The following is a 24,840-nucleotide window of genomic DNA, read 5'->3' as shown; positions in this document are numbered from 1 at the left end:
ACCTTTACAACATATCACCTTTACAACACATTACCTTTACAATACATTACCTTTACAACACACTACCTTTACAACACATTACCTTTACAACACATTACCTTTACAATACATTACCTTTACAACACATTACCTTTACAACAAATCACCTTTACAACACATCACCTTTACAATACATTACCTTTACAACACATCACCTTTACAATACATTACCTTTAAAACACATTACCTTTAAAACACATTACCTTTACAATACATTACCTTTACAACACATTACCTTTACAATACATTACCTTTACAACACATCACCTTTACAATACATTACCTTTACAACACATCACCTTTACAATACATTACCTTTAAAACACATTACCTTTACAATACATTACCTTTACAACACATCACCTTTACAATACATTACCTTTAAAACCCATCACCTTTAAAACCCATTACCTTTAAAACACATCACCTTTAAAACACATCACTATCTAAAACTCATTACCTTTAAAACCCATCACCTTATAAAACACATCACTATCTAAAACACATTACCTTTAAAACCCATCACCTTTAAAACCCATCACCTTATAAAACACATCACTATCTAAAACACATTACCTTTAAAACTCATTACCTTTAAAACACATCACCTTATAAAACACATCACTATCTAAAACTCATTACCTTTAAAACCCATCACCTTATAAAACCCATCACCTTATAAAACACATCACTATCTAAAACCCATCACCTTTAAAACCCATCACCTTATAAAACACATCACTATCTAAAACACATCACCTTTAAAACACATCACCTTATAAAACACATCACTATCTAAAACTCATTACCTTTAAAACCCATCACCTTTAAAACACATCACTATCTAAAACTCACCTTTAAAACCCATCACCTTTAAAACACATCACTATCTAAAACGCATTACCTTTAAAACACATCACCTTATAAAACACATCACCTTATAAAACACATCACTATCTAAAACTCATTACCTTTAAAACCCATCACCTTTAAAACACATCACTATCTAAAACTCATTACCTTTAAAACCCATCACCTTTAAAACACATCACTATCTAAAACTCATTACCTTTAAAACCCATCACCTTTAAAACACATCACTATCTAAAACACATTACCTTTAAAACCCATCACCTTTAAAACCCATCACCTTTAAAACACATCACTATCTAAAACACATTACCTTTAAAACACATCACCTTATAAAACACATCACTATCTAAAACTCATTACCTTTAAAACCCATCACCTTTAAAACCCATCACCTTATAAAACACATCACCTTTAAAACACATCACCTTATAAAACACATCACCTTATAAAACACATCACTATCTAAAACACATCACCTTATAAAACACATCACCTTTAAAACCCATCACCTTATAAAACACATCACCTTATAAAACACATCACTATCTAAAACTCATTACCTTTAAAACCCATCACCTTTAAAACACATCACTATCTAAAACTCATTACCTTTAAAACCCATCACCTTATAAAACACATCACTATCTAAAACTCATTACCTTTAAAACCCATCACCTTTAAAACACATCACTATCTAAAACACATTACCTTTAAAACCCATCACCTTTAAAACCCATCACCTTTAAAACACATCACTATCTAAAACACATTACCTTTAAAACACATCACCTTATAAAACACATCACTATCTAAAACTCATTACCTTTAAAACCCATCACCTTTAAAACCCATCACCTTATAAAACACATCACCTTTAAAACACATCACCTTATAAAACACATCACCTTATAAAACACATCACTATCTAAAACACATCACCTTATAAAACACATCACTATCTAAAACTCATTACCTTTAAAACCCATCACCTTTAAAACACATCACCTTATAAAACACATCACCTTATAAAACACATCACCTTTAAAACCCATCACCTTTAAAACCCATCACCTTATAAAACACATCACCTTTAAAACCCATCACCTTTAAAACCCATCACCTTATAAAACACATTACCTTTAAAACCCATCACCTTTAAAACCCATCACTATCTAAAACTCATTACCTTTAAAACCCATTACCTTTAAAACCCATCACCTTTAAAACCCATCACCTTTAAAACACATCACTATCTAAAACTCATTACCTTTAAAACACATCACCTTTAAAACCCATTACCTTTAAAACCCATCACCTTTAAAACACATCACTATCTAAAACCCATTACCTTTAAAACCCATCACCTTTAAAACCCATTACCTTTAAAACCCATCACCTTTAAAACCCATCACCTTATAAAACACATTACTATCTAAAACTCATTACCTTTAAAACCCATCACCTTTAAAACACATCACTATCTAAAACACATTACCTTTAAAACACATCACCTTATAAAACACATCACTATCTAAAACTCATTACCTTTAAAACTCATTACCTTTAAAACACATTACCTTTAAAACACATCACCTTATAAAACACATCACTATCTAAAACTCATTACCTTTAAAACCCATCACCTTATAAAACACATCACTATCTAAAACTCATTACCTTTAAAACACATTACCTTTAAAACACATCACTATCTAAAACTCATTACCTTTAAAACCCATCACCTTATAAAACACATCACTATCTAAAACTCATTACCTTTAAAACACATTACCTTTAAAACACATCACTATCTAAAACTCATTACCTTTAAAACCCATCACCTTATAAAACACATCACTATCTAAAACTCATTACCTTTAAAACACATTACCTTTAAAACACATCACCTTATAAAACACATCACTATCTAAAACTCATTACCTTTAAAACACATTACCTTTAAAACACATCACCTTATAAAACACATCACTATCTAAAACTCATTACCTTTAAAACCCATCACCTTATAAAACACATCACTATCTAAAACACATTACCTTCAAAAACAAATTAACCTCAAGATGTTTTTAATGACATTACTAAAAATATTATATTTTTTCTCAGAAGTTCAACTTAGCATTCTACTGAATCCAAACATTTTATTACATCAAAATGATAGTAAGATAGTAAGTTGTTATTTTGCATTAAAATAAAAAATTCAGAGAAAGTCTTTCTTTCAAGGTACTAAAAAATATTAGTTTTTTTTTTTGTCATTTCCAAAAAAGTGTATTTGGGGTTTTTTGTTTCTAATTTGAAATCACTCTTAATAATAATAATAATAATAATAATAATAATTTGCTATTGTTAAATTTTGATTTTGTATCGAGCTTTCAAAGTTTTAATTAGGACCTTAAAAGATGATATATATTAGGTATTAAATCAAATTCTGAGATAGTAAGTTGTTATTTTGTTATTTAAAAAAATAATCTGAAAAGTCATTTTTTCGAGGTACTAAAAATGTAAAGTGTATTTTTTTTACATTATTTTTATTTCGTGAGGAAGCACAAGGTAGGTGTTTCTAATAAAGTGGCCAGTAAAGACACACAGTGTAGGTGTTTCCAGTAAAGTGGCCAGTGAGTGGAAGCAGAAGGTAGGGCTCTGTATACACTGTATACTACTGACACACAGTGGCTCCTTTAAAGAACGGTCCACTGAAAGGTTCTTCAGGGAACCCAAAGAGGTTCCTTTGTGGCGTCAGTTCAAAGCCCCATTCTGCCTCTGGCTGCTGTCAGTTCTCTATGACAGAGGTTCCTTTCTATGATTAGTGGATTAAGCCGAGGCCTGCTTTTAAAACAGCGCCCCCCCCTGGTTCCTCAGAGGGTTTCATCACCTGTAGGAATGTCTCTAAGGCCGGAGTGGCCAAAACTCCCATGGGCCGCCACCGATTTACTGTGGCCCACACAGATTAGCCAGAACATAAAAACCACCTGTCCAGTAATAATGCGGAGAACCCACTCGTGCCCCCAAAACAGCTGGTCGAGGCATGGACTCCACTCCACTCCACAAGACCTCTGAAGATCTCCTGTGGTATCTAGAACCAACCTGTTCTTTGCAGACCCTGGAAGTGCTGGAGGTTGTAAGGTGGAAGCACATGGGAGGTGTTTCTAATAAAGTGGCCAGTGAGGATGTACAAGGTGGGTGTTTCTAATAAAGTGGCCAGTGAGTGAAAGCACAAGGGTGGCGTTTCCAATAAAGTGGCCAGAGAGGATGCACAATGTCGAGGTTTCCAATAAAATGGCCATCGAGTGGAGGTACAAGGTGGGTGTTTCTAATAAAGTGGCCAGTGAGTGGAAACATTTATGGAAGTTTATAAATAATAATAAATAATAATAATTATATTTTCCAAAGCCGCATTAAAGGGCAAGTTTGTGGAAACAGAACAAACCGTCACACAGATCACATTTTCCCTTTTATTTGAAAGGATTTGTTTTTTAATATACAACATTATATTCACACTCGAATATTTACAAAAATTAACAAGTGGCACAAAACGACTTTCTGTCTCTTGCAGGTGTCCTTAAAAAAAAAGGAAAGAAAATAAAAAGATAAATAGAACGTCAAGACTTTCTATAAATGTTTATCTGTGTGTCTGAGTAGCTTTAATGACCCTCTCTTGAAAAGTGCCGTCCTCTTCCACAAGGCCGGAGACGCCTCCTCAGAACACCCCCACACCCGGATCACCAGCTGGAGACGTTCGGATGGACATTCGAGAGCAGGGACATCGATTGGTCCTAAACCCCCCCAACAACAACAACAACAAAAAAAATCCCCACCATGTCTTTAATGTCTTTAGACCTTCAGACTGAGGGACACTTGGTACCCACTAGTAGAATTTCAAGCCTGGCCCAGCGCTTCCGAGATCCACGAGTAGCGTCCAGCAGGTTCCTTGGTAAATAGTGACCAGCTTGAGAAGCAGCATCCGTAAACAGGGCGCGTGAGAGGGCTGGTGAGATGGTGGGACACGGGGGTCAGACATGTGCCGCTAGCTGCTAGCATATTTCGTCTGCCTCAGGCTCGCTACGCTACGGAAACACGAGAAACAGCTGACCGGAAAAAGGTCAACTTCCTATCCTTCCCCTCTCCCTCACACACACACACTCTCACACACTCTTACACTCTCTCACACTCTCACACACACACTCACACACACTCTTACACTCTCTCACACACACTCACACACTCTCACACACTCTTACACTCTCACACACTCTTACACTCTCTCACACTCTTACACACTCTCACACACACTCTTACACTCTCACACACTCACACACTCACACACACTCTCTCACACTCTTACACTCTCACACTCTCTCACACTCTTACACACTCTCACACACACTCTTACACTCTCACACACTCTCACACACTCTCACTCTCACACACTCTCACACACTCACACTCTTACACACTCTCACACACACTCTTACACTCTCACACACTCTCACACACTCACACACACTCTCACACACACTCACACTCTTACACTCTCACACTCTCTCACACTCTTACACACTCTCACACACACTCTTACACTCTCACACACTCTCACACACTCTCACACACTCTCACACACACTCACACTCTTACACTCTCTCACACACTCTCACACACACTCTCACACACACTCTCACACACACTCTCACACTCTCTCACACACTCTCTTACACTCTCACACACTCTCACACACTCTTACACTCTCACACACACTCTCACACACTCACACACACTCTTACACACTCTCACACACTCACTCTCACACACACTCTTACACACACTCTTACACACACACACTCTTACACACACACACACTCTCACACACTCTCTCACTAATTAAAGGAGTAGTTTGTTGAAGTTCGATGGAAGAAGTTAGCTAGCTAAGCCAAGCTACAAGGCTATTCGTATCCGCTAGCTCTGCTAGCTTATTAGCATATCGGTTAGCTTCCAGCTCATCTGAAGAGGCGTACACATTAGCTCGGTCAACTGATCCGAGGAGGCATATCCGTCATCTCTGTTAGCTTATTGGAAAGGGACGTAGCTCATCTGAGGGGTGTATTGGTTAGCTTATAGCTTAGCGTATGTGTTTGGTTGTTAGCGAGGAGCTGCATCGTCATCTCTGTTAACTTCTTGCTAAGCTCTTTTAGCTCACTTTAAGGGTGTGGTATCGATTAGCTCTGTTAGCTTGTTAGCTCATCTGAAGGAGTGTATCTATTAGCTTTACGGGCACATTTCAAAGGGGTGTACCGATGAACCCCGTTAGCTCATCAAAAGGGCGATATTGGGTTAGCTCTGTTAGCTAATCTGAGGGCCATTTCCATTAGTTCCGTTAGCAAATCATCCCAGCTTAAGGGGTGTATGGGTTAGCACTAGTCAGCTCATCTGAATGGGGCATATCCATTAGCGCTGTTAGCTCATCTGAAGAGCCATTTTGGGCAGCCATGTTAGTTTTTTAAAAGGGTGTGTGGGTTAGCTCTGTTAGCTCATCTGAGGGGCACAATGGTTAGCTTATAGCTCAGCGTATATTAACCCTGTTAGCTCATCAAAAGGGCCGTATTGGGTTAGCACCCTTAGCTCATCTGAGGGCTGTGTTCATTAGCTTTGTTAGCACATTAGCCCATCTTAAGTACGGTAAGCTCTTGTGAGCTCATCTGAACGGGGCATTTTGGGCAGCCATGTTAGTTTCTAGTGTGTTGTTTGGGTTAGCTCTGTTAGCTCATCTGAGGGCTGTATTCATTAGCTCTGTTAGCTCATTAGCTCATCTGAAGTGGTGTATGGGTTAGCACGGTTAGCTCATCCAAAGGGCTGTATTTTCAGGGTAGCCCTGGTAGTTTATCTGAAAGGGGGTTCAGCGTGGCTCCATTGAAGGGCCGGACCTATTAGCCCCGTTAGCTCATTAGCCCATATTAAGGGGTGTATGGGTTAGCACTAGTCAGCTCATCTGAACGATGGCATATCTATTAGCGCTGTTAGCGCATCTGAAGAGACGTATTGGGGAGCTTGGTCAGCTCTACTGAAGGGTTCTAGATAGGTGGTACTAGACTGTAGCTAACGACAGACGCTAACTTCTGACACCAATGCTGCCTCGGTCGACTGAACAGACTACTCCCTTAAATTTCCAGCTCCTAAAGGCCCGACTCGGAGCCTCAGTGAAGCCTGTTCGCAACACACACACACACACACACACACACACACACACACACACACACACACACACACACACACTCCGAGCCTCGACTCTCACACCCTCAGCCTCTCGCTGTTTGACCACGGCCTGCAGTGTTTTTCGAGGCCGGGCGCTGTGCTGCATATGCACAAGAGCGCCACCCATGGAGCCGTGCTGACACAGCAGGATCAGCGCACTGCCCATCAAAAGTTTGGGGACACCTCTCTGCCTTCTGGAAAGTATTTTTCTGCTTACATTTCCTAGAAAGGCCGCTTTACTGCTAAGCCTTCGTCTTCTTTTCAAGAGTCTTCCTCGGTACGAAGGAACACTAAGAGACACTAAGAGAGCTAATTCTCTTACCGCGGCTAACGCAGCTAACAGGCATCCATGCTGTGGGGAGTCAGCGAGGCCAGTAATGCTCTCCGAGACTCCCGATTACGTATGGCTGTGGCATCACTGGCAGGCTCGCAATGACTGGGCCAACGCTTAGACAGTTGCGCCACCTAGATTCCACTGAAGAATTGACTTGAAGAATTGAAGGGGCTCCAGCTTAAGTCTATTTGGAGGACAGTTGAATTTTCGACAATTTCACACAGCTAAAAATGAAAGGCTATTAACAGGCTGATATGAGATCAGGGCGGGTTTGGAGGACTGAAGGAGGTTCGGGAGTTAAACCCAGGCGAAGAGTTAAGAGGCCAGTTCGTCCGTTTATGCTGGTAATGAGTTTAAGGACAGTGCAGGTGTAGCAGAAATCAAGTCCTGAACGTGCCGCCGAGACGACGATCAGGCCTCGTTTCATTCGTTCAGAACAGTCAGGGCTCCTGGGGCTGTTCTGAGATCAGCAATCATGGCTATAAGAAGCTGTGGCGATTAGGCTACGTGAATTACCTGCAACTCCAAGAGGCACAAATGGAAAACAGCAATGCACGCCCATGCCTCCATACGCACAAATACACACACACACACATACACACACACACACACACACACACACACACACACACACACACACACATACACATACACATACACACACACTTTCCAGTCCTACTGTAGTACTGAAGCTCGAATTAACGCAAACGGCCTCGTAAAAGTTGCTTACTGGTGTCCGATAAACGTGTGAAACGCGATTCCCCAATGCAGTCAGTTTTAACTGAAATTCGATGTTAGAAACAAAGTGCTCTAGGTTTCCCGGCAACTGCATGAATTTTGATAAAAGCAAGAAGGATAATAAATAAAAAAGCCCCCCCCCCCAAAAAAAAATAATAATAAAAAAAATAAACCAGCAACTAGAAAAGGGACAAAATCAAACATGTCCAGCTAATGAATTATTACTGTGATAGGAGGCCAAACTAAAATAATAATAATAATAAAATAAGGAAAGGAAATTGTTCATTGGGCAGGATAGGACGCTAAAAATAACACACAATAAATACCCTTAATAAAAAAGTTCATCTGCAGCACAGGCCTTAAGGAGTACTCATGTTCCGCCATGTGGACTGCGACTGTTTTCCAGCAAGACGAGCCATAAAAAACCCAGAAAGAGAAAAAGATCCATTCACTCCTGGGCCTGCCCTTCTACTTACATATGGCACCACAGCAATCTCCACTATTTTCATTATCAACACATATATATATATATGTATATATATATATATAATATTTTTGCTTTAAACCCTGAACACTCAAAGTCCCTCTACGAGTACGAAATTCATCTTTGTTGTATTTTTGATTTTTTTTTCTTTTTTTTATTTATATATTTTTTTTATCATCATCATCTCTCCTCGAAGCTGGGCGAATTGTCCCTTTGCCAGCGTAAAGTGCAATAGTGCTTGTTTTATGTCCAAGACATAAAACATGTTTTTATTTCCTGGCTCAAGAGTTTTGTGTTTTATTTTTTTGTCTTTTTGTCAGTCGATTTTTGTGTGTGTGCCCTGAAAAAGTTTGCCGTCCCAAGCGAACACCTTTTTTCCACATTCATTGGTTTAAATTTTTTTTTTCTTCCACAATCTATAAAGCACCATGTGAGAGCAGGAGAATTGTTTTAGGCATTTCCAATTTACAAAAAAAGAAAAAAAAAAGATTAGATTAAAAAAAGAATAATGATAAAATAATAATAATAATAACAAACAAAAAAAATAAAATAATGATGATCAGGTTTAACCCTCCCCAAAAACTAAACACATCTAAAGAATTGTGAGACTGAATTGACATTTTTGACTAAACTGTAAATTCAGTTTGTTTTTATTTATTACAAATAAATAAATAAAATTACACCAAAAACAAACAAATAACCAAAATAATAGCCTACGGCCTTTTGATGAGGTCACTGGAATAAACTGTAAAAAAAAAAAAAAAGAAAACAAACAAACAAACAACAAAAAAAATTTAAAGATAAAAAAAAAAAAAAAGAAAGAAAAACCCACCCTGTGTGAAACATTTTTTGGGGGGTTTATTAACAAAAACAAACAAAAAACAAAAACACAGGAGGAGTTAGCTCTGACATGGCGCCAAACTGTGAAGAAAGAAAAGCTGCTTTCTGATTCACAAACTGTGGAGAAAAAGTGCTTTGGGGGCTGAAGGCTTTTTCAAGGTGCTGAACATCCGTACGTGGAGCAGCTTCCTCTGGGGAAGCTTCAGTGAAGGTCGGTGGCTGTTGGTGGTGAAGAAATGCTGCCGTCCGTTACTCTGACTTGAGCGGCGTGGACTTGAGTGGCTTCACCAGACCCTCCTCGTACACCTTCAGAATGGCCTCGCACACGAACTTGAACTGGCTCTGAAACACACACACACACACACACACACACACACACACACACACCAGTGAGTTGTTCTAAAGCATCCTCACACTGAAATCAATGAGCCTTGGTGGATTAATAAGGCCTGAATGTGTGAGTTCAACATTTTCAATGATAATAAACATATTACACTACATGGACAAAAGTATTGGGACACCTGCTCTTTCTCTTCTGAAATCAAGGGCATTAAAAAAAAAAACATTTTCTGTGGATTTGATTGCATTCTGCGACAAGTGCATTAGTTTAGGATATTGGATCATTACCACCCCACCTCATCATCCCCAACTCCCCACCTCATCCCATTCAAAAGTATTGGATGGAGCACCACCATCATCAGAGAGTCCTATTCTATTGGCAGTACTTCTCTACAGGGACTAGACAAGCTGTGTGTGTGTGTGCATTTGCACATCTGTCACAGACTCTAGAAAAAGTGTGTAAAAGTGTTAGCCCCCCCTCCCCAGTCTAAAAGGTAGCATTTATGCACTCTTCAGGTGTGTAAAGGTGTCTGACAATGCACGTATTTCCACCAGTGTGTGTGTGAGTGTGTGTGTGTGTTTTATCTGCTGAAGGTCTGAACATCAGCTCTTTTCCTCATCCCCTGTGTAATTACCAAGCTCCCCTGCTCCGAGCCCCGGGGCAGGCAGCCTTCATTAAGACCTCGCAATGCTTTACCAAATTAGCAGCTGCTGCACCATCAACCCAGCCCCCTGCTGCCCTGTCCTGGTCCAAACCGCCTTCAGTAACCCCCCTAATATCCTCTCTGGATCCATATCCATCCAGACGTGTCTAATAAAAGCACAGATAAAAGTGTGAAATAAGCAAAAAGCCGGACTGAAGGAACGACATTTTTCAGCAGAAAGTGGAAAATTATCCGTCTGCTCTGGGAATAACAGACGTGACGGCGGGTTCAGGAGAATATGGTGTTTTGTCGATACTGAAGAGCAGCTCATCGCCCATCTCTGCCAGTGGCTCGTGGCTTTTCCCGTGGCTTTTCCTGCGCCAGTGTCCGAGGAAGAGGAGCTCAAACTCGGCACGAGACAAAGAAAAAGCCAACGAGGATCAGTGCTAGGCTAAAAGCTAGCGGCGGCCAGCATCAAGAGGACACAATGAGAGGACAGCAGCACTGTCCGGTAAGACTCGGGAATAATTACAGTGTTAAAACTATGCTATAGTGTGTAGCTTCTGTGGGCCGCCGCCGGTGATGGAGACCAGCCAATCGGAGCAGAGCTCCTCTGTGTTGTTGAAAATCACCTGAGGTCAAATAACAGGGCGGTAAATAGGCTCGTTAAACGACATCTGAGCCTGATTTTTTACCCCCCGACCGAACCAAACACTCAATAAATGCATTTTACGGGCGGAGAGCACTTACGGGGGTCTGGATCATCATGGCCCGCTGGTCTCTCATGGTCCGCACGACGTCCAACGGACTCACAGGCTGACTGCTCTCCATTAAACACATCGCCGTCTCCATGGTGATGAGCACTCCCGTCCGGCCAATCCCGGCACTGGGCAGAGAGAGAGAGTGAGAGAGTGAGTGATTAGCGATGCCCCTAGGGCTCAATAATGAGTACTGATAAAAAAAAAACACGGAAACCATGGAGATGTGGAGAGAATGCAGTAAAACAGCTGTGGATGGAGAGCGAGAGTGAGAGAGCGTGAGAGCGCGAGAGACTGAGAACTCACAGATCTGCTAGTCAGCACTGTCTCAACAAGCACTCTTCTCTCTACACCTCTATAGTCAGCAAAATACAAAGTAGGGGTTTCCGATAAAGTGGCCAGCGAGTGGAAGCACAGGGTAGGGGTTTCTAACAAAGTGTCCAGCGAGTGGAAGCACAAGGTAGGTGTTTCCAGTAAAGTGGCCAGCGAGTGGAAGCACAGGGTATGGGTTTCTAATAAAATGGCCAGCTAGTGGAATCACAAGGAAAGTGTTTCTAATAAAACGGCCAGCGAGTGGAAGCACAAGGTAGGGGTTTCCAGTAAAGTTGCCTATGAGTGGAAGCACAGGGTAGGGGTTTCCAATAAAGTGGCCAGCAAGTGGAATCACAAGATAGGGGGTTCTAATACAGTGGCCAGCGAGTGGAAGCACAAGGAAAGCGTTTCCAATAAAATGGCCAGTGAGTGGACGCACAAGAGAAGGGCTTTGTAACGTAGTGGGTGTCTCAGGCAAAGAAATGAACCAAATGTAAAGTAAACAAACAAACCAATAAATGGGTAACAACTTCCTTTACCTGCAGTGGACCACTACCGGCTCGTCCTTTCCAGCTCGTTTACTCCGTACCAAGGCAACAAAGTCCAGAAAGTCAGTGGAGTCGTCGGGGACCCCGTGGTCAGGCCAGGCCAGGTACTGGATCTGGGTCAGCTCCCTGCTCTCCTCCGTCTTAAGCAGCAAACAAACATCAAACGTCCAATAGTCATGTCAGTACCTGCAGCTTATATACAGCACTGACGCCTCTAAGGCGTTACTGTACCTTTAAGGCAAAATACATGTAAATGAGCTCTATTCTAACAGACTGGAAAACTACTACTCTAGCTGAGCACGGTTAAAGCAGATGCACCTCAGTGTGAGTGAGGGTCATTTCTCGAACCAAGAACGCAGAGTTTCCCTCCTCGGTCTGGCAGGAAACCTGGAAGCCACCGTATGTGGCAGTCCCTGAGGGATTGGGCCAGTACTGATGACACTTGACCTGTAACAAGACGGCACAGGTTAGGCACGGACCCGACGAGCATTTATCCAAGAAATTAGTAAAGTAAAACGGGCCCAGGATTGAGCCCTGAGGAACTCCAACAGAGTTTTGGCCAGAACGCAGCAGAAATGGAGGGTGACATTTACCCGGCCTCTCTCCACCTGAGTGGTAAGCATGACCACCATGGAGGAGCCCTGCTCCCAGGTCATCTGCCAGAAGTCAGTGCACGTGTTGGGCAGGGGCCCTTGGCAGGCAATATAGCGATTGATGATGCTGGAAGCGGGAATTTCCATCTGGAACAAAATGAACCAAACGCAGGGAAAATGAGCAAGTAGCGACAATAATAACAACAACACATAATAATTATATCATCATCATCATCACTAATATGTACAATGTAGAGTCATATGCAAAAGTTTCGGTACCCCAGTCCTATTTTGTTGCTTGGAAATAAAGAGGTACTCTTCTGCACATTCCTTTACTATTTATAATATAAAAGAATAAGTATAGAGTACAAAATAAAATTACAAAAATCTACAATATGTAAAAGGTTATGGGTGTTTTATATCTTATGCTTTAAATAAAAAATAATAAATAAATAGATAGAAGCATTGTAAAATTTGTAAAAGAATGTGTAAATAGCAGCAATTAAAATGACCCAAGAATTGAGCCCAGAAGAACCCCACAACAGAATAAAATAAATAAATAAATAAAAAATATGAGTAATACACACGTTTATGTAATTTGCATTGATGTAATCATCTGAGCCTTTCAAGATGACCCGCGTGGCATCGTCTGAGGAACAAAAAGTCGAAGAGAGTGTTAGCATAAATATCAGCATCCCGTGCAGCAGCAATCAGTAGGTGAGGATACTCACAAGGTGAGATGTCTCTGTAGCGATTTTTGGAAATGTTCTGAGGTAATTTGGCACATGACATTGTCATTCCAGGCCTTTTACGGTAGAGTTGCTGTAAAAAGAGAAAAAGAAACAAAACCAAAAATGTCAAATCAATCAATCAATCAATCAATCAATCAGTGCTGAGACCTACTGTTCCATTGAGCACCATTCCCACAGGATGTAACCTTAGTTAAGTTAAAGTAACCTTGAGCTCCCTTTTCCTTCCGTGATCGCTCGATTAAGCGAGAGAGAAGAACGAGAGAGATTTCAGATGTGAAACAAAATCCCTGCTCATACCAGCCCCAGGAGAGAGAGCCCAGAAACGGGTTCTAGGACGACTGACGTAAGCCTGGTTATTACAGATAAGCCTGCTTCTGAATCTGCTGAGCCAGCCATTCAGAGGGGTTTCCCCTAATCTGTGCATTACAATAGAAAAAATAGAGTTTTTGTGTCAAAGGTAGTGCATCCTCTTCTCACGAAGAGAAAAGGAAAACATTCATATGACGAGGTTTCGGGCCAGAGCCGGGCCAGAGCGATTCCATCAGTGGACAAACTCCATGAAACTCCAGAAAGTCAGTGGAGTCGTCGGGGACCCGTGGTCGGGCTAGGCCAGGGACCGGATCTGGGTTAGCTCCCTGCTCTCCTCAGTCTTAAGCAGCAAACAAAAATCACACATGAAAACTTATATATGACGAGGTTTCGGGCCAGAGCCGGGCCAGAGCCGGGCCCATTAGTGGACAAACTCAGCAGATCTATACATTCATATGAAAACATTAATATGATGAGGTTTCGGGCCAGAGCTGGACCAGAGCTGGGGCGATTCCAGATACCATCACTGCACAAACTTAGCAAATCTAAACATTCATATGACAAGGTTTTGGGCCAGAGCTGGGCCAGAGCTGGGCCAGAGCTGGGCCAGAGCTGGGCCAGAGCTGGGCGACCCCAGATCCTTATCACTGGCCGAACTCAGCAGATCTAAAACCAGGCCTTCCCATGACAGAAGAACGTGAAAAGGTTCTCCTCGAGCCACCACAGGAACACAAACACACAGTCTGTTTGATTAAAGACAGGAAGTAATAGGAAGTTCTCACAGATACGGCCACATCCTGGTAAACGCCTCTGTTGCTATTGCACTAAGGAGTGTGTTTACATAACCCACAGCACGGCTGAAGCTGAAAAGAGCTCCACACTGTTTGAGCCTGACGCTCTGATCCGATCCAATCTTTGATGAGTTGGATGAGTGAGACAAGTAATCTCACTGTAATGGTAGTGAACAGTCTCTATAACCTGCCAAGCTAAACTTTTTTCCCCTCCCTGATAAAACGGCAGCCACTCTTTTCAACCGGAGGCCAAAACAAGGCCATATTTACACCAGTTAAAGTCAATCTCCTCCTGCAAAGACTCACATCAAACTGGGCCAGAACAGCTCCACTGCTGAGGCCGTCTTTCAGCTGCTGCATAGAGTCCCTCCAGGCGTCCTGGTCCAGCTGGGAGGGGTCTGTGGGGGACTTTGCAGGGATGTACTGGAAGTCTGGCTCCATCTCCAGCTTCTCCTCCACCACGTCATAGATAGCTAGAAAAGAAAAAAAAGGACAGTCAGGGATGTACGGATTCGTCTGAAAGGACGCCACCGCGCCTCAGACCCCCCATGTTCACCATTTGTGATGGACACCGATGGACAGTGAGCACAAGTGTCTGCAGCACCTGGGAAGCAGGAAGGGTTCAGGGCTTTGCCCAAGGGCCCAACAGTAGCAGCTTGCCGAGCCCAATAATACACCTGGGACCGAGGATCGAACCCAGGCCGTTGCTTTATTGGGCCGCGGTACAAACCGCTCCCTAGCCGCTAGAGCATATGGGACATGATGCTGCCACCCCCATGCTTCACATTTGGGGTGGGCGTTGGGGGCTAAATAAGGCCTAGGTAAAGTGACAGAAACTGGGAATAACTGGGAATAAAGTCTTTTATGCTCAAAGTTAAATACGGACATGGATACGGACAGAGCCTCCAGTCCGTACGCTGAACTGAACTGCCCTCTGCTGGCTGTATTGATGTATTGATCCATGCTTGATCCACGTATTCATTTCCATACTTAAAAGGGAGCATAAATGAGCCTCAACACATCCAACACATCTCCTACAGGCTCAGCTCTCACCGTTGGGCCTGACCAGCAGGATGAGCTCCCCCGAGTGGCTTTCACAGCTGGCTTTGATGAACATGACCACCTGGTCGTGAGTGTGCTCGGAAACATCACGGCCGTTGATCAGGACGACCTGGTCGCCCTCGTTCAGGCGGGGCACGCACAAATCAGCCTGAGGAGACAAAGAGCACAGCAAGAACAGATGAAGAACATCCTACGTTTCCATCATTTCCAGTCCCACCTTCTGCCTACACACGACAACACAGGTGCATTTTATAGGCTTACAACTGCATACTGAAGCTCATGCTGCTATTGCGCAACAATTGCTAACCGCTAACTGCTAAACGTCTAAAAGCAAGTGGGTCAACCGACCGGGCTTACAGACATGCTTCTGATCTTCTCATATTTCCTCCTCGAAGACACAGCCCAGTAAGAAGGTCCCAGTAACAAGCGATACTCACCGATGTTCCTGGAGCCACTCGAGACACTATAACAGGCATCTTCTGGTCAGAACCACCCTTCATTAAAAAAATAAATAAGTAAAACACAATGGAAAAAGGGCTCGAATTTCTAAAATACTGGTCTGTGATGGTTTAAACAAACGTTTCTGTTGAGTCTGCAGAACGCTCACCGTCACGTTGAATCCGAACCTTCCGTTTTCGTCCGGCTTCATCTTGATCAGGACAAGATTGTCATGAGGAACCACCCCGTTGAGCTGAGGGGAAAACCAACGGTAGCTGACTGAGTGATCGAGAAAAAATATTCAAGCACAATCCAGGAGCCGGTGTTGTGACACATCCTATCCCCCCGATTGGTTAAAATCACACACCTGATTGATTGGCCATTTTCACGCGGCTGTTATACTTATACACATATGGTCTGGTCGCTGAATGCAATCAAATCCTTACAGCAATGCCTCTCCAAAAAAGAAAAGCCTTATTTTCCTGGACAGTAGAGACGGTTACTCCAACAACAGCAGGACGAGCTATCTATTACCACCCTCGATTTCAGAAGAAACAGTGAACGAGCAGGTGTCCCAATACTTTTGTCAATCTCCCCTTTAGCTTTTAATTTCACAGATAAACCGTTTTAATAAGCGACTTCAATCAGACAGTGAAACTTTAATTAAGCGTATAAACGCTTTATTACCCCGCGCCGATGAAACCACATCAGTGCTGCAGGGCAGGCAGGGAGGGGCTGTGGAGCTATTAAGACCAGCCTGCCTCAATAACAGGAACTCCTCAATTAGTCCCCAGTGAGGGCCAGCAGGGCTCGGAGGGGCTGAATGAACTGGACTGGGGTGTGTGGAAGCAGTGACGCTCTAGTGTGTGTGTGTGTGTGTGTGTGTGTGTGTGTGTGTGTGTGTGTGGGTTTGTGACATACCGTTGCCTTGTCTGTCGCCACGGGGATATCGTACATCTCATTGATGTGGTTGTCCAGATCCTGTTGGGAGTGGGAGAGAATGAGCTGGCTCAGGTTCTTCCTGGACTGCTTGGGCGGCAAAGCCGGGGGCGGCCCGTCCACACCCTCCGGAGACCTGCCGCGAGACACAAGTGAAGAAGCAGAGATTTTAATAAACAGATTAATAAAAGAAACGGATGAACTGACAGAGACTGAGGGCTGCCGTGTGAGTAGAGAGAGAGAGAGAGAGAGAGAGAGAGAGAGAGAGAGAGGAGGGCTATTAAGCCCCCAGCACTGGGCCGTGGAGCTGTGGAGCTCCAGCCAATGCCTCTGGGAATGGCCTAAGTGGCATTTCTCATCTCCAACTAATCATCCACCTTCAGCAGCTGTACCCAACCTCGCTAAAGCTCTCCTAACCGAATGCCATCAAATCCTCACAGCAGTGTTCTAAAGCCTTGAACCCACAAGCGACTCTGGAAGAGCAGTGTCCACAAACTTTTGGACACACAGCACATACATCTACACCTAATTCAGCCTCCAGCAGTTTAGCGCCGCCCATTCACGCACTCAAGTTCTGCTGAAGTCCGCTTCGGGCTGGACTGTCCAGTACACGGCAGCCAATCAGAACAGAGACATGGCCTCATTTGCATACATCAGTCTTAAAGGCACAGTAACACGCTCAATTCTAATGGACCTGATGGTATGATGCAGATGTGCCCTTTAAGGCACTGTGGTCACTTCCCCTTTAAAATCATTTAACGGGTCGCTCAGAGGGTTGCTGGTTCGAATCCCGGCCATGCTGCTAGCCATCGGCAGCCGAAGCCCAGAGAGAGCACAATTGTTCTCGCTCTCTAAAGGGTGGGTAGATGGCACTCTCCCCCACCCCACACTGCTTCGGTGCGGCGCTAGCCGTCTGAGCGGTGCTGGTCCGTCCTCATTGGTACGATTGTGGGGGGTGGGGCTTGGGTTTACGGAGGGGTTGGGTAACTGGCGGTCCAAATTGGGGAAATATCGGATAAAAATTCAATTTAAATCTAAAAAAATGAATAAAATCATTTAATGATCCGGATCCTTTAACACCTGCCTTGATCTTTCCGTCAGACTCCGCCTACCGAGCTCTTCCTTTCATCTGCTGCTTCACCAGAACCAGGTTCAGCGTCTTTCACTTTACTGCTTCATTCTGTTGATTCGACTGCATTAGAGTCACAACTCGGTCGTGCACTGAATTATGTAACAGACTCTCTCTGTTCAGAGTGTGTGTGTGTGTGTGTGTGTGTGTGTGTGTATAGGCAGCCCACGCTGCAGCCTTCATCCAAAGTACAGCTAAAATCTGAAGTAAACAGAACCCACTTGCACAACCCCTTCAGTCAACAAAAGAAAAACTGTAAAAAAAAAAAAAATACAGGACAGCCAATCAGAACACAGCTCATTTACATACAGCAGCCTTAACAGGAGTAACGGGAATGACTGAGATGCAGCCGATTTAAAAGCAACCTTTCTAAACAACAGAAACGAACTGCATTGTATCAGTATTAGCATGCTAGTCTGAAGCTAATGTGTTAGCATGGGGCTAACATATTAGCTTGTGGCTAACATCATAATTAGCCTTAGTCTTGTGGAGGCCATGCTTTGATGGGTCAGAGTTGTTTTGGTGGGGGGTTCTCAATATTAGGCAGATGGTGTTAATGTTTTGGCTGATCCGTTCATCTATATACGTGTGTGTGTGTGTGTGTGTGTGTGTGTGTGTGTGTGTGTGTGTGTGTGTGCGCACGCACGTGTGTGAGAGGGTGAGAGAGAAGATGACAGTGGGAGTTACTGAAAAGGTCGGAACTCATTGGCTGTGTGTGTGTGAGAGTGAGTGTGTGTGTGTGTGTGTGTGTGTGTGTGTGTGTGTGTCTCCTCAGGGCAGCAGTGTGAGTGTATCAAACGGTCTAACCCAAACAAACCCGGCGGTGCTCCGACATCACACTGATAAGAGGCTGGACTTTAGACCAGTGGCCACAGATGCAACATGAGCCAACACTCAAACACTGGACTCTCGCCATATGACACACACACACACACACACACACACACACACACACCACCAGCCGTAAAAACAGCATTATTTACTATCAATTATTTAATAATTTCCCACAGCATCTCGCTTTAACACACCCTCACCTACAGTCTTTATACCCCCCCCCCCCCCCCACACCCTCCACCTTCCACCCTCCACCCTTCAGATAAGGGGCCTAAGGCCTTAGCTTCACTTTAGCACGTTACCTTTAGGCTAGGGTCTTAGCTTCCAGGTAGTGTGTTAGGTCAGAGATAGGGCTCAAGGTTGTGGTTAGCACATTAGCTTGGGGACAGGGCCTTAGCTTGTGGTTAGTGTGTTAGCTTGGGGACAGGGCCTTAGCTTGCAGTTAGTGTGTTAGCTTGGGGACAGGGCCTTAGCTTGCAGTTAGTGTGTTAGCTTGGGGACAGGGCCTTAGCTTGCAGTTAGTGTGTTAGCTTGGGGACAGGGCCTTAGCTTGTGGTTAGTGTGTTAGCTTGGGGACAGGGCCTTAGCTTGCGGTTAGTGCGTTAGCTTGGGGACAGGGTCTTAGCTTGCAGTTAGTGTGTTAGCTTGGGGACAGGGCCTTAGCTTGCAGTTAGTGTGTTAGCTTGGGGACAGGGCCTTAGCTTGTGGTTAGTGCGTTAGCTTGGGGACAGGGCCTTAGCTTGCAGTTAGTGTGTTAGCTTGGGGACAGGGCCTTAGCTTGCAGTTAGTGTGTTAGCTTGGGGACAGGGCCTTAGCTTGTGGTTAGCACATTAGCTTAGGTGCCAGGGCCTTAGCTTGCAGTTAGTGTGTTAGCTTGGGGACAGGGCCTTAGCTTGTGGTTAGCACATTAGCTTAGGTGCCAGGGTCTTAGCTTGCAGTTAGTGCGTTAGCTTGGGGACAGGGCCTTAGCTTGCAGTTATTGCGTTAGCTTGGGGACAGGGCCTTAGCTTGCAGTTAGTGCGTTAGCTTGGGGACAGGGTCTTAGCTTGCGGTTAGTGCGTTAGCTTGGGGACAGGGCCTTAGCTTGCAGTTATTGCGTTAGCTTGGGGACAGGGCCTTAGCTTGCAGTTAGTGCGTTAGCTTGGGGACAGGGCCTTAGCTTGCAGTTAGTGTGTTAGCTTGGGGACAGGGCCTTAGCTTGCAGTTAGTGTGTTAGCTTGGGGACAGGGCCTTAGCTTGTGGTTAGCACATTAGCTTAGGTGCCAGGGCCTTAGCTTGCAGTTAGTGTGTTAGCTTGGGGACAGGGCCTTAGCTTGTGGTTAGCACATTAGCTTAGGTGCCAGGGTCTTAGCTTGCAGTTAGTGTGTTAGCTTGGGGACAGGGCCTTAGCTTGCAGTTAGTGTGTTAGCTTGGGGACAGGGCCTTAGCTTGTGGTTAGCACATTAGCTTAGGTGCCAGGGCCTTAGCTTGCAGTTAGTGTGTTAGCTTGGGGACAGGGCCTTAGCTTGCAGTTAGTGTGTTAGCTTGGGGACAGGGCCTTAGCTTGCAGTTAGTGTGTTAGCTTGGGGACAGGGCCTTAGCTTGTGGTTAGCACATTAGCTTAGGTGCCAGGGCCTTAGCTTGCAATTAGTGCATTAACTTGGGGACAGGGCCTTAGCTTGTGGTTAGCACATTAGCTTAGGTGCCAGGGTCTTAGCTTGCAGTTAGTGTGTTAGCTTAGGGGCCAGGGCCTTAGCTTGCGGTTAGTGTGTTAGCTTGGGGACAGGGCCTTAGCTTGCAGTTAGTGTGTTAGCTTGGGGACAGGGCCTTAGCTTGTGGTTAGCACATTAGCTTAGGTGCCAGGGCCTTAGCTTGCAGTTAGTGCGTTAGCTTGGGGACAGGGTCTCAGCTCGCAGTTAGTGCGTTAGCTTGGGGACAGGGTCTCAGCTCGCAGTTAGTGCGTTAGCTTGGGGACAGGGTCTCAGCTCGCAGTTAGAGCGTTAGCTTGGGGCTAGGGTCTCAGCTTGCAAGTAGAGTGCCAGTTCGGAGTTTGGGCCTTAGCTTGCAGTTAGCACATTACCTCAGGGCTAGGGTCTTAGCATGTTAGCTCAGGAGTAGGGCCTCATCTCATACCGGGTGCGTTAGCTTGGTGATATGTCTATATCTTGTAGGGACGGGGGGCCTTGCAGTTACTGATGGAGTTAGCGTGCCAGCTTGGGGACAGGACAGGACCTCAGAAGCTGGAGCAGTAGCTCAGGGCTAGGCTCCTGGGTCACAGTTAGCGGGTTACCTCAGTTAGGACGCTAGCTAATTACACAGTTCCTTTTCAAATGCTGTTTTCAATCGCATGGACAATTTTTTCAGGGAAACAAAGACAAGTCGGGCGGGGAGGTGGGTTTTTTGGGTGGCAAAAATAAACCATATGCAATGAGAAGAGATCTGCCAGGGTCATTAGGCTTAAGTACATGGCAGGAGCACAATGGAGCAAGGCATGCTTTCCACAAAGCGAAGCAGTCTGCCGGCGCGGTGAGAGCAGTAAACACGTTTTACAGCAGCTCGGACTGCATTTCGCTTCCACTTGAGACGCCTTAATGACAGTGACGGAGGGCGTGATCCGTAATTGCAAGCCACAGACACAACAAAATAGAGGTTCTCGCGACTGTAAAAAAGCGCTAGCAAGACGCCGCCACACAAATTAAGCTCTGCTTTTGACCATGTGCGAAGAAGATGCTGGCTTATGGGCCCCCCCGCTTCCCTTCCCTTCCCATCCCGCCACCCCACCCCACCTAGAACCGAGGAGCCTTATGGATTCAGAAGGCTGCAGAGTCTACACATGAAACTACTTCTATTTATTTATTTTTTTTATTATTTTTTTTTTAACCACATTGCTGATTCTGATTGGTCACGGTCTTAAAACTCTGACCTCCCAGTGACCAGTGTTGCGTCATATAGCAGTGGTCCTCAACTCTGGCTTTGACTCCATGAGCGAGACTCCTTCACACTCCGGGTGGACTTACGGTGTGGACTCCAGGCTGATGCTGTTGGCCTGCGTGGACGAGGCTGATTTGTGGTTGGTGAACGCGGGCAGGCTGGGCGAGGCGTGAATAACGTGCTCCACCAAATGACCCATGGAAGACGGCCGCGGCCGGGGCCCCTCTTGCACAAACAAGGAATTCCTGCTGCGGGTGCAGGAAACAAAAGGGCGGCGTTAATCTTCATATTAATAAAACATAACAACAACAACATTAGCAGTCAGTCACACTTTACTATACATGACATTAAATATGACTACTTCTATTTACTTTTTATTGTATACACTATATGGACAAAAGTATTGGGACGCCTATTACTACTACTCCTGCAGGAGCTTTTACAACACCCCACTCTAAACCCATAGGCTGTATTAATATGGAGCTGGTCACCCTTTGCTCTAAGCTCTAACAGCAGCAGCAGCATGACAGGTTATTGAATCAGTTGGAGGCTTCTCTGCACTCTGCTCTGAGCTCAGCACTCGGCCCTGACCCCGCTCTGTAACTTTACGTGGTCTGACAGACACTCGGTGGCTGAGCTGCTCTCTGTGAGCTGTTCCTCCTAAACTCTTCCACTGTTCAATAATAACACCACTCACAGCTGATGGAGGAAGATCTAGGAGGGAAGGTCTAAATTTCACCAGCTGACTTGTTGTTGGTGCAGCGGTGTCTCCTATTACATACAGAACCACGCTGGAGTTCAGTGAGCTCTTCAGAACCTCCACTAAGGTGTGTAAGAAAGGCAGTCTGCAGGACTGTGGGTGAGTTTTGGGGGGTTTTAAGTGTCTATACATATTGTTTTACATATATACATAAAAAAACGTATGTATATATTTACATAAAAACTATATATGATTATATAAGTGTAATGTGTTCATTAGAATTCGAAAAGCAGCTTTTCTGCTCCTTTCCCGAGAGCCGTCTCCTGCTGTTGAGCCTTTCCGAACAGTCTGGCAGCGCCTGGTTTCCATGCCCCGCCCTGCAGGCAGCTGTCTGGGCTCATCTTGTCGCCTTTCTCCTGAAAGGCTCTGCGGGTCGGCCTCCACTTGAAACTCTGTGCCTCTTTAGAGATGCCAGCACCGTTCACACACACACACACACACACACACACACACACGGCACCTGCCTTCTACTTTCTAAACCACTTCCAGGCCATTAATAACCGGGTGTGTCCTGGCTGCAGATGCAGAGGGTCAGTGGTTCCCAACCCTGCTTCCAGGGGTGTCCCTGCAGTGCACGTTTCAGTGTTTTTTCCCAGCTCCAACACACACTCTTCAACCCCAGAGTATCTAAGTAGCAGGGCCTTTCTCGAGTGTCTGTCGGGATTCGGTCGAGTTCAGACGGGATCGTGTCGGGATACGGGTGGAACTTTGTTGGGCCATAGTTGAGGTTAGAACAAATGTCGTCTGGTTGGAGTCATGGGCTTTTGTCCGGTTCGGAATTTTGACGGGCTACAGTTGGATTCAGCTAGAATTTTGCCATGCCACTGCCAGATTGGGATGGAACTGTGTGAGACTCCAGTCGGATTTAGACAGAACTTGCTGTGTTACATTGGAATTCAGATGAAATTTTTTTGGGCTGCAGTTTGGATCAGATAAAATTTTTGAACTCCGATAAAATGGTTGGTCTAAAATACGGCTCGTACGGAATTATAGATGGGATCAGATTACAGTGGGATTCCCATGGAATTTCGTTAGGCTACACAGTTGGGATTAGATGTAATATTTGAACTCAGATGAACTACAATCCAGTTCAGACAGAATTTTATTACATTATAAATGGTTTTAGATGGAATTGTGCCTCGTTACATTGGAATTTAGATGAAATTTTGTTGGGCTGCAGTTGAGATCAGATGGAATTGATGCGTTACAGTGGGATTTCAATGGAGTTATGTTGGATTATAGATGGGATCAGATGGAATTTTGCTGCGTTATAGTGAGATTCCGATGGAATGTCATTGGGCTGCAATTGGGATCAGATGGAATTGTTGAACTCTACAATCTGGTTCACACTGAATTATATTGGATTATAGATGGTATCAGATGGAATTTTGCTGCGTTACAGTGGGATTCCGATGGAATTTTCTTGGGCTACAGTTTGGATCAGATTAAATTTTTGAACTCAGATGAAATTGCTGGTCTAAAATCCGGCTCAGACGAAATTATGTTGAATTATAGATGGGATCAGATGGAATTTTGCTGCGTTACATTGGAATTTACTTGACATTTTGTTGGGCTGCAGTTGGGATCAGATGGAATTTTTAAACTCAGATGAACTACAATCCAGTTCAAATGGAATTTTATTACATTATAAATGGTTTTAGATGGAATTGTGCCTCGTTACATTGGAATTTAGATGAAATTTTGTTGGGCTGCAGTTGGGATCAGATGACATTTTGCTGCATTACAGTGGGATTTCAATGGAGTTATGTTGGATTATAGATGGGATCAAATTTTGCAGCGATATAGTGAGATTCCGATGGATCGTCATTGGGCTGCAGTTGGGATCAGATGGAATTTTTGAACTTAGATAAACTACAATTATAAAAGGTTTTAGATTAAATTTTACTGTGTTACATTGGAACTGGGACAATTTGGACGATTCAGATGAAAGTTGGGCTGCAGTTGGGATCAGATAAAATTTTGCTGCATTACAGTGGGATTTCAATGGAATTTTGTTGGATTATAGATGGGATCAGATGTAAATTCTGAACTAACTACAATCTGGTTCAGATGAAATTTTGTTGGATCATAGACGGTTTCAGATGTATTTCTGTCATATTCCAGTGGGATTCATAAGGAATTCTGTCGGGTTA

The 24,840-nt window shown here is 44.1% G+C and overlaps 1 protein-coding gene across 1 annotated transcript in view; it reads right to left on the bottom strand.

Annotated features, from left to right (window-relative positions):
* Positions 1-4,368: 4,368 nt before the first annotated feature.
* Positions 4,369-24,840, bottom strand: part of ptpn4a (protein tyrosine phosphatase non-receptor type 4a) — a 60,412-nt gene continuing 39,940 nt past the window's right edge. Inside the window, exons 15-27 of the mRNA XM_072686601.1 lie at positions 22,014-22,175; positions 17,037-17,190; positions 16,285-16,368; positions 16,115-16,171; positions 15,669-15,825; positions 14,922-15,088; positions 13,495-13,585; positions 13,351-13,412; positions 12,764-12,910; positions 12,489-12,617; positions 12,162-12,310; positions 11,303-11,438; positions 4,369-9,911 (exon numbers count right to left, since the gene is read on the bottom strand). Of these exons, the coding sequence (XP_072542702.1) occupies positions 9,819-9,911; positions 11,303-11,438; positions 12,162-12,310; positions 12,489-12,617; positions 12,764-12,910; positions 13,351-13,412; positions 13,495-13,585; positions 14,922-15,088; positions 15,669-15,825; positions 16,115-16,171; positions 16,285-16,368; positions 17,037-17,190; positions 22,014-22,175 (1,588 nt within the window). The 3' untranslated portion in view covers positions 4,369-9,818. The remainder of the gene's footprint in view (positions 9,912-11,302; positions 11,439-12,161; positions 12,311-12,488; positions 12,618-12,763; positions 12,911-13,350; positions 13,413-13,494; positions 13,586-14,921; positions 15,089-15,668; positions 15,826-16,114; positions 16,172-16,284; positions 16,369-17,036; positions 17,191-22,013; positions 22,176-24,840) is intronic.

Source organism: Salminus brasiliensis, chromosome 8 (genome assembly GCF_030463535.1).
Source record: "Salminus brasiliensis chromosome 8, fSalBra1.hap2, whole genome shotgun sequence".
NCBI classification, from domain to species: domain Eukaryota; kingdom Metazoa; phylum Chordata; class Actinopteri; order Characiformes; family Bryconidae; genus Salminus; species Salminus brasiliensis.
Note: the sequence above shows the minus strand (reverse complement) of the source record. Positions and strands in the feature narration are given on the sequence as shown.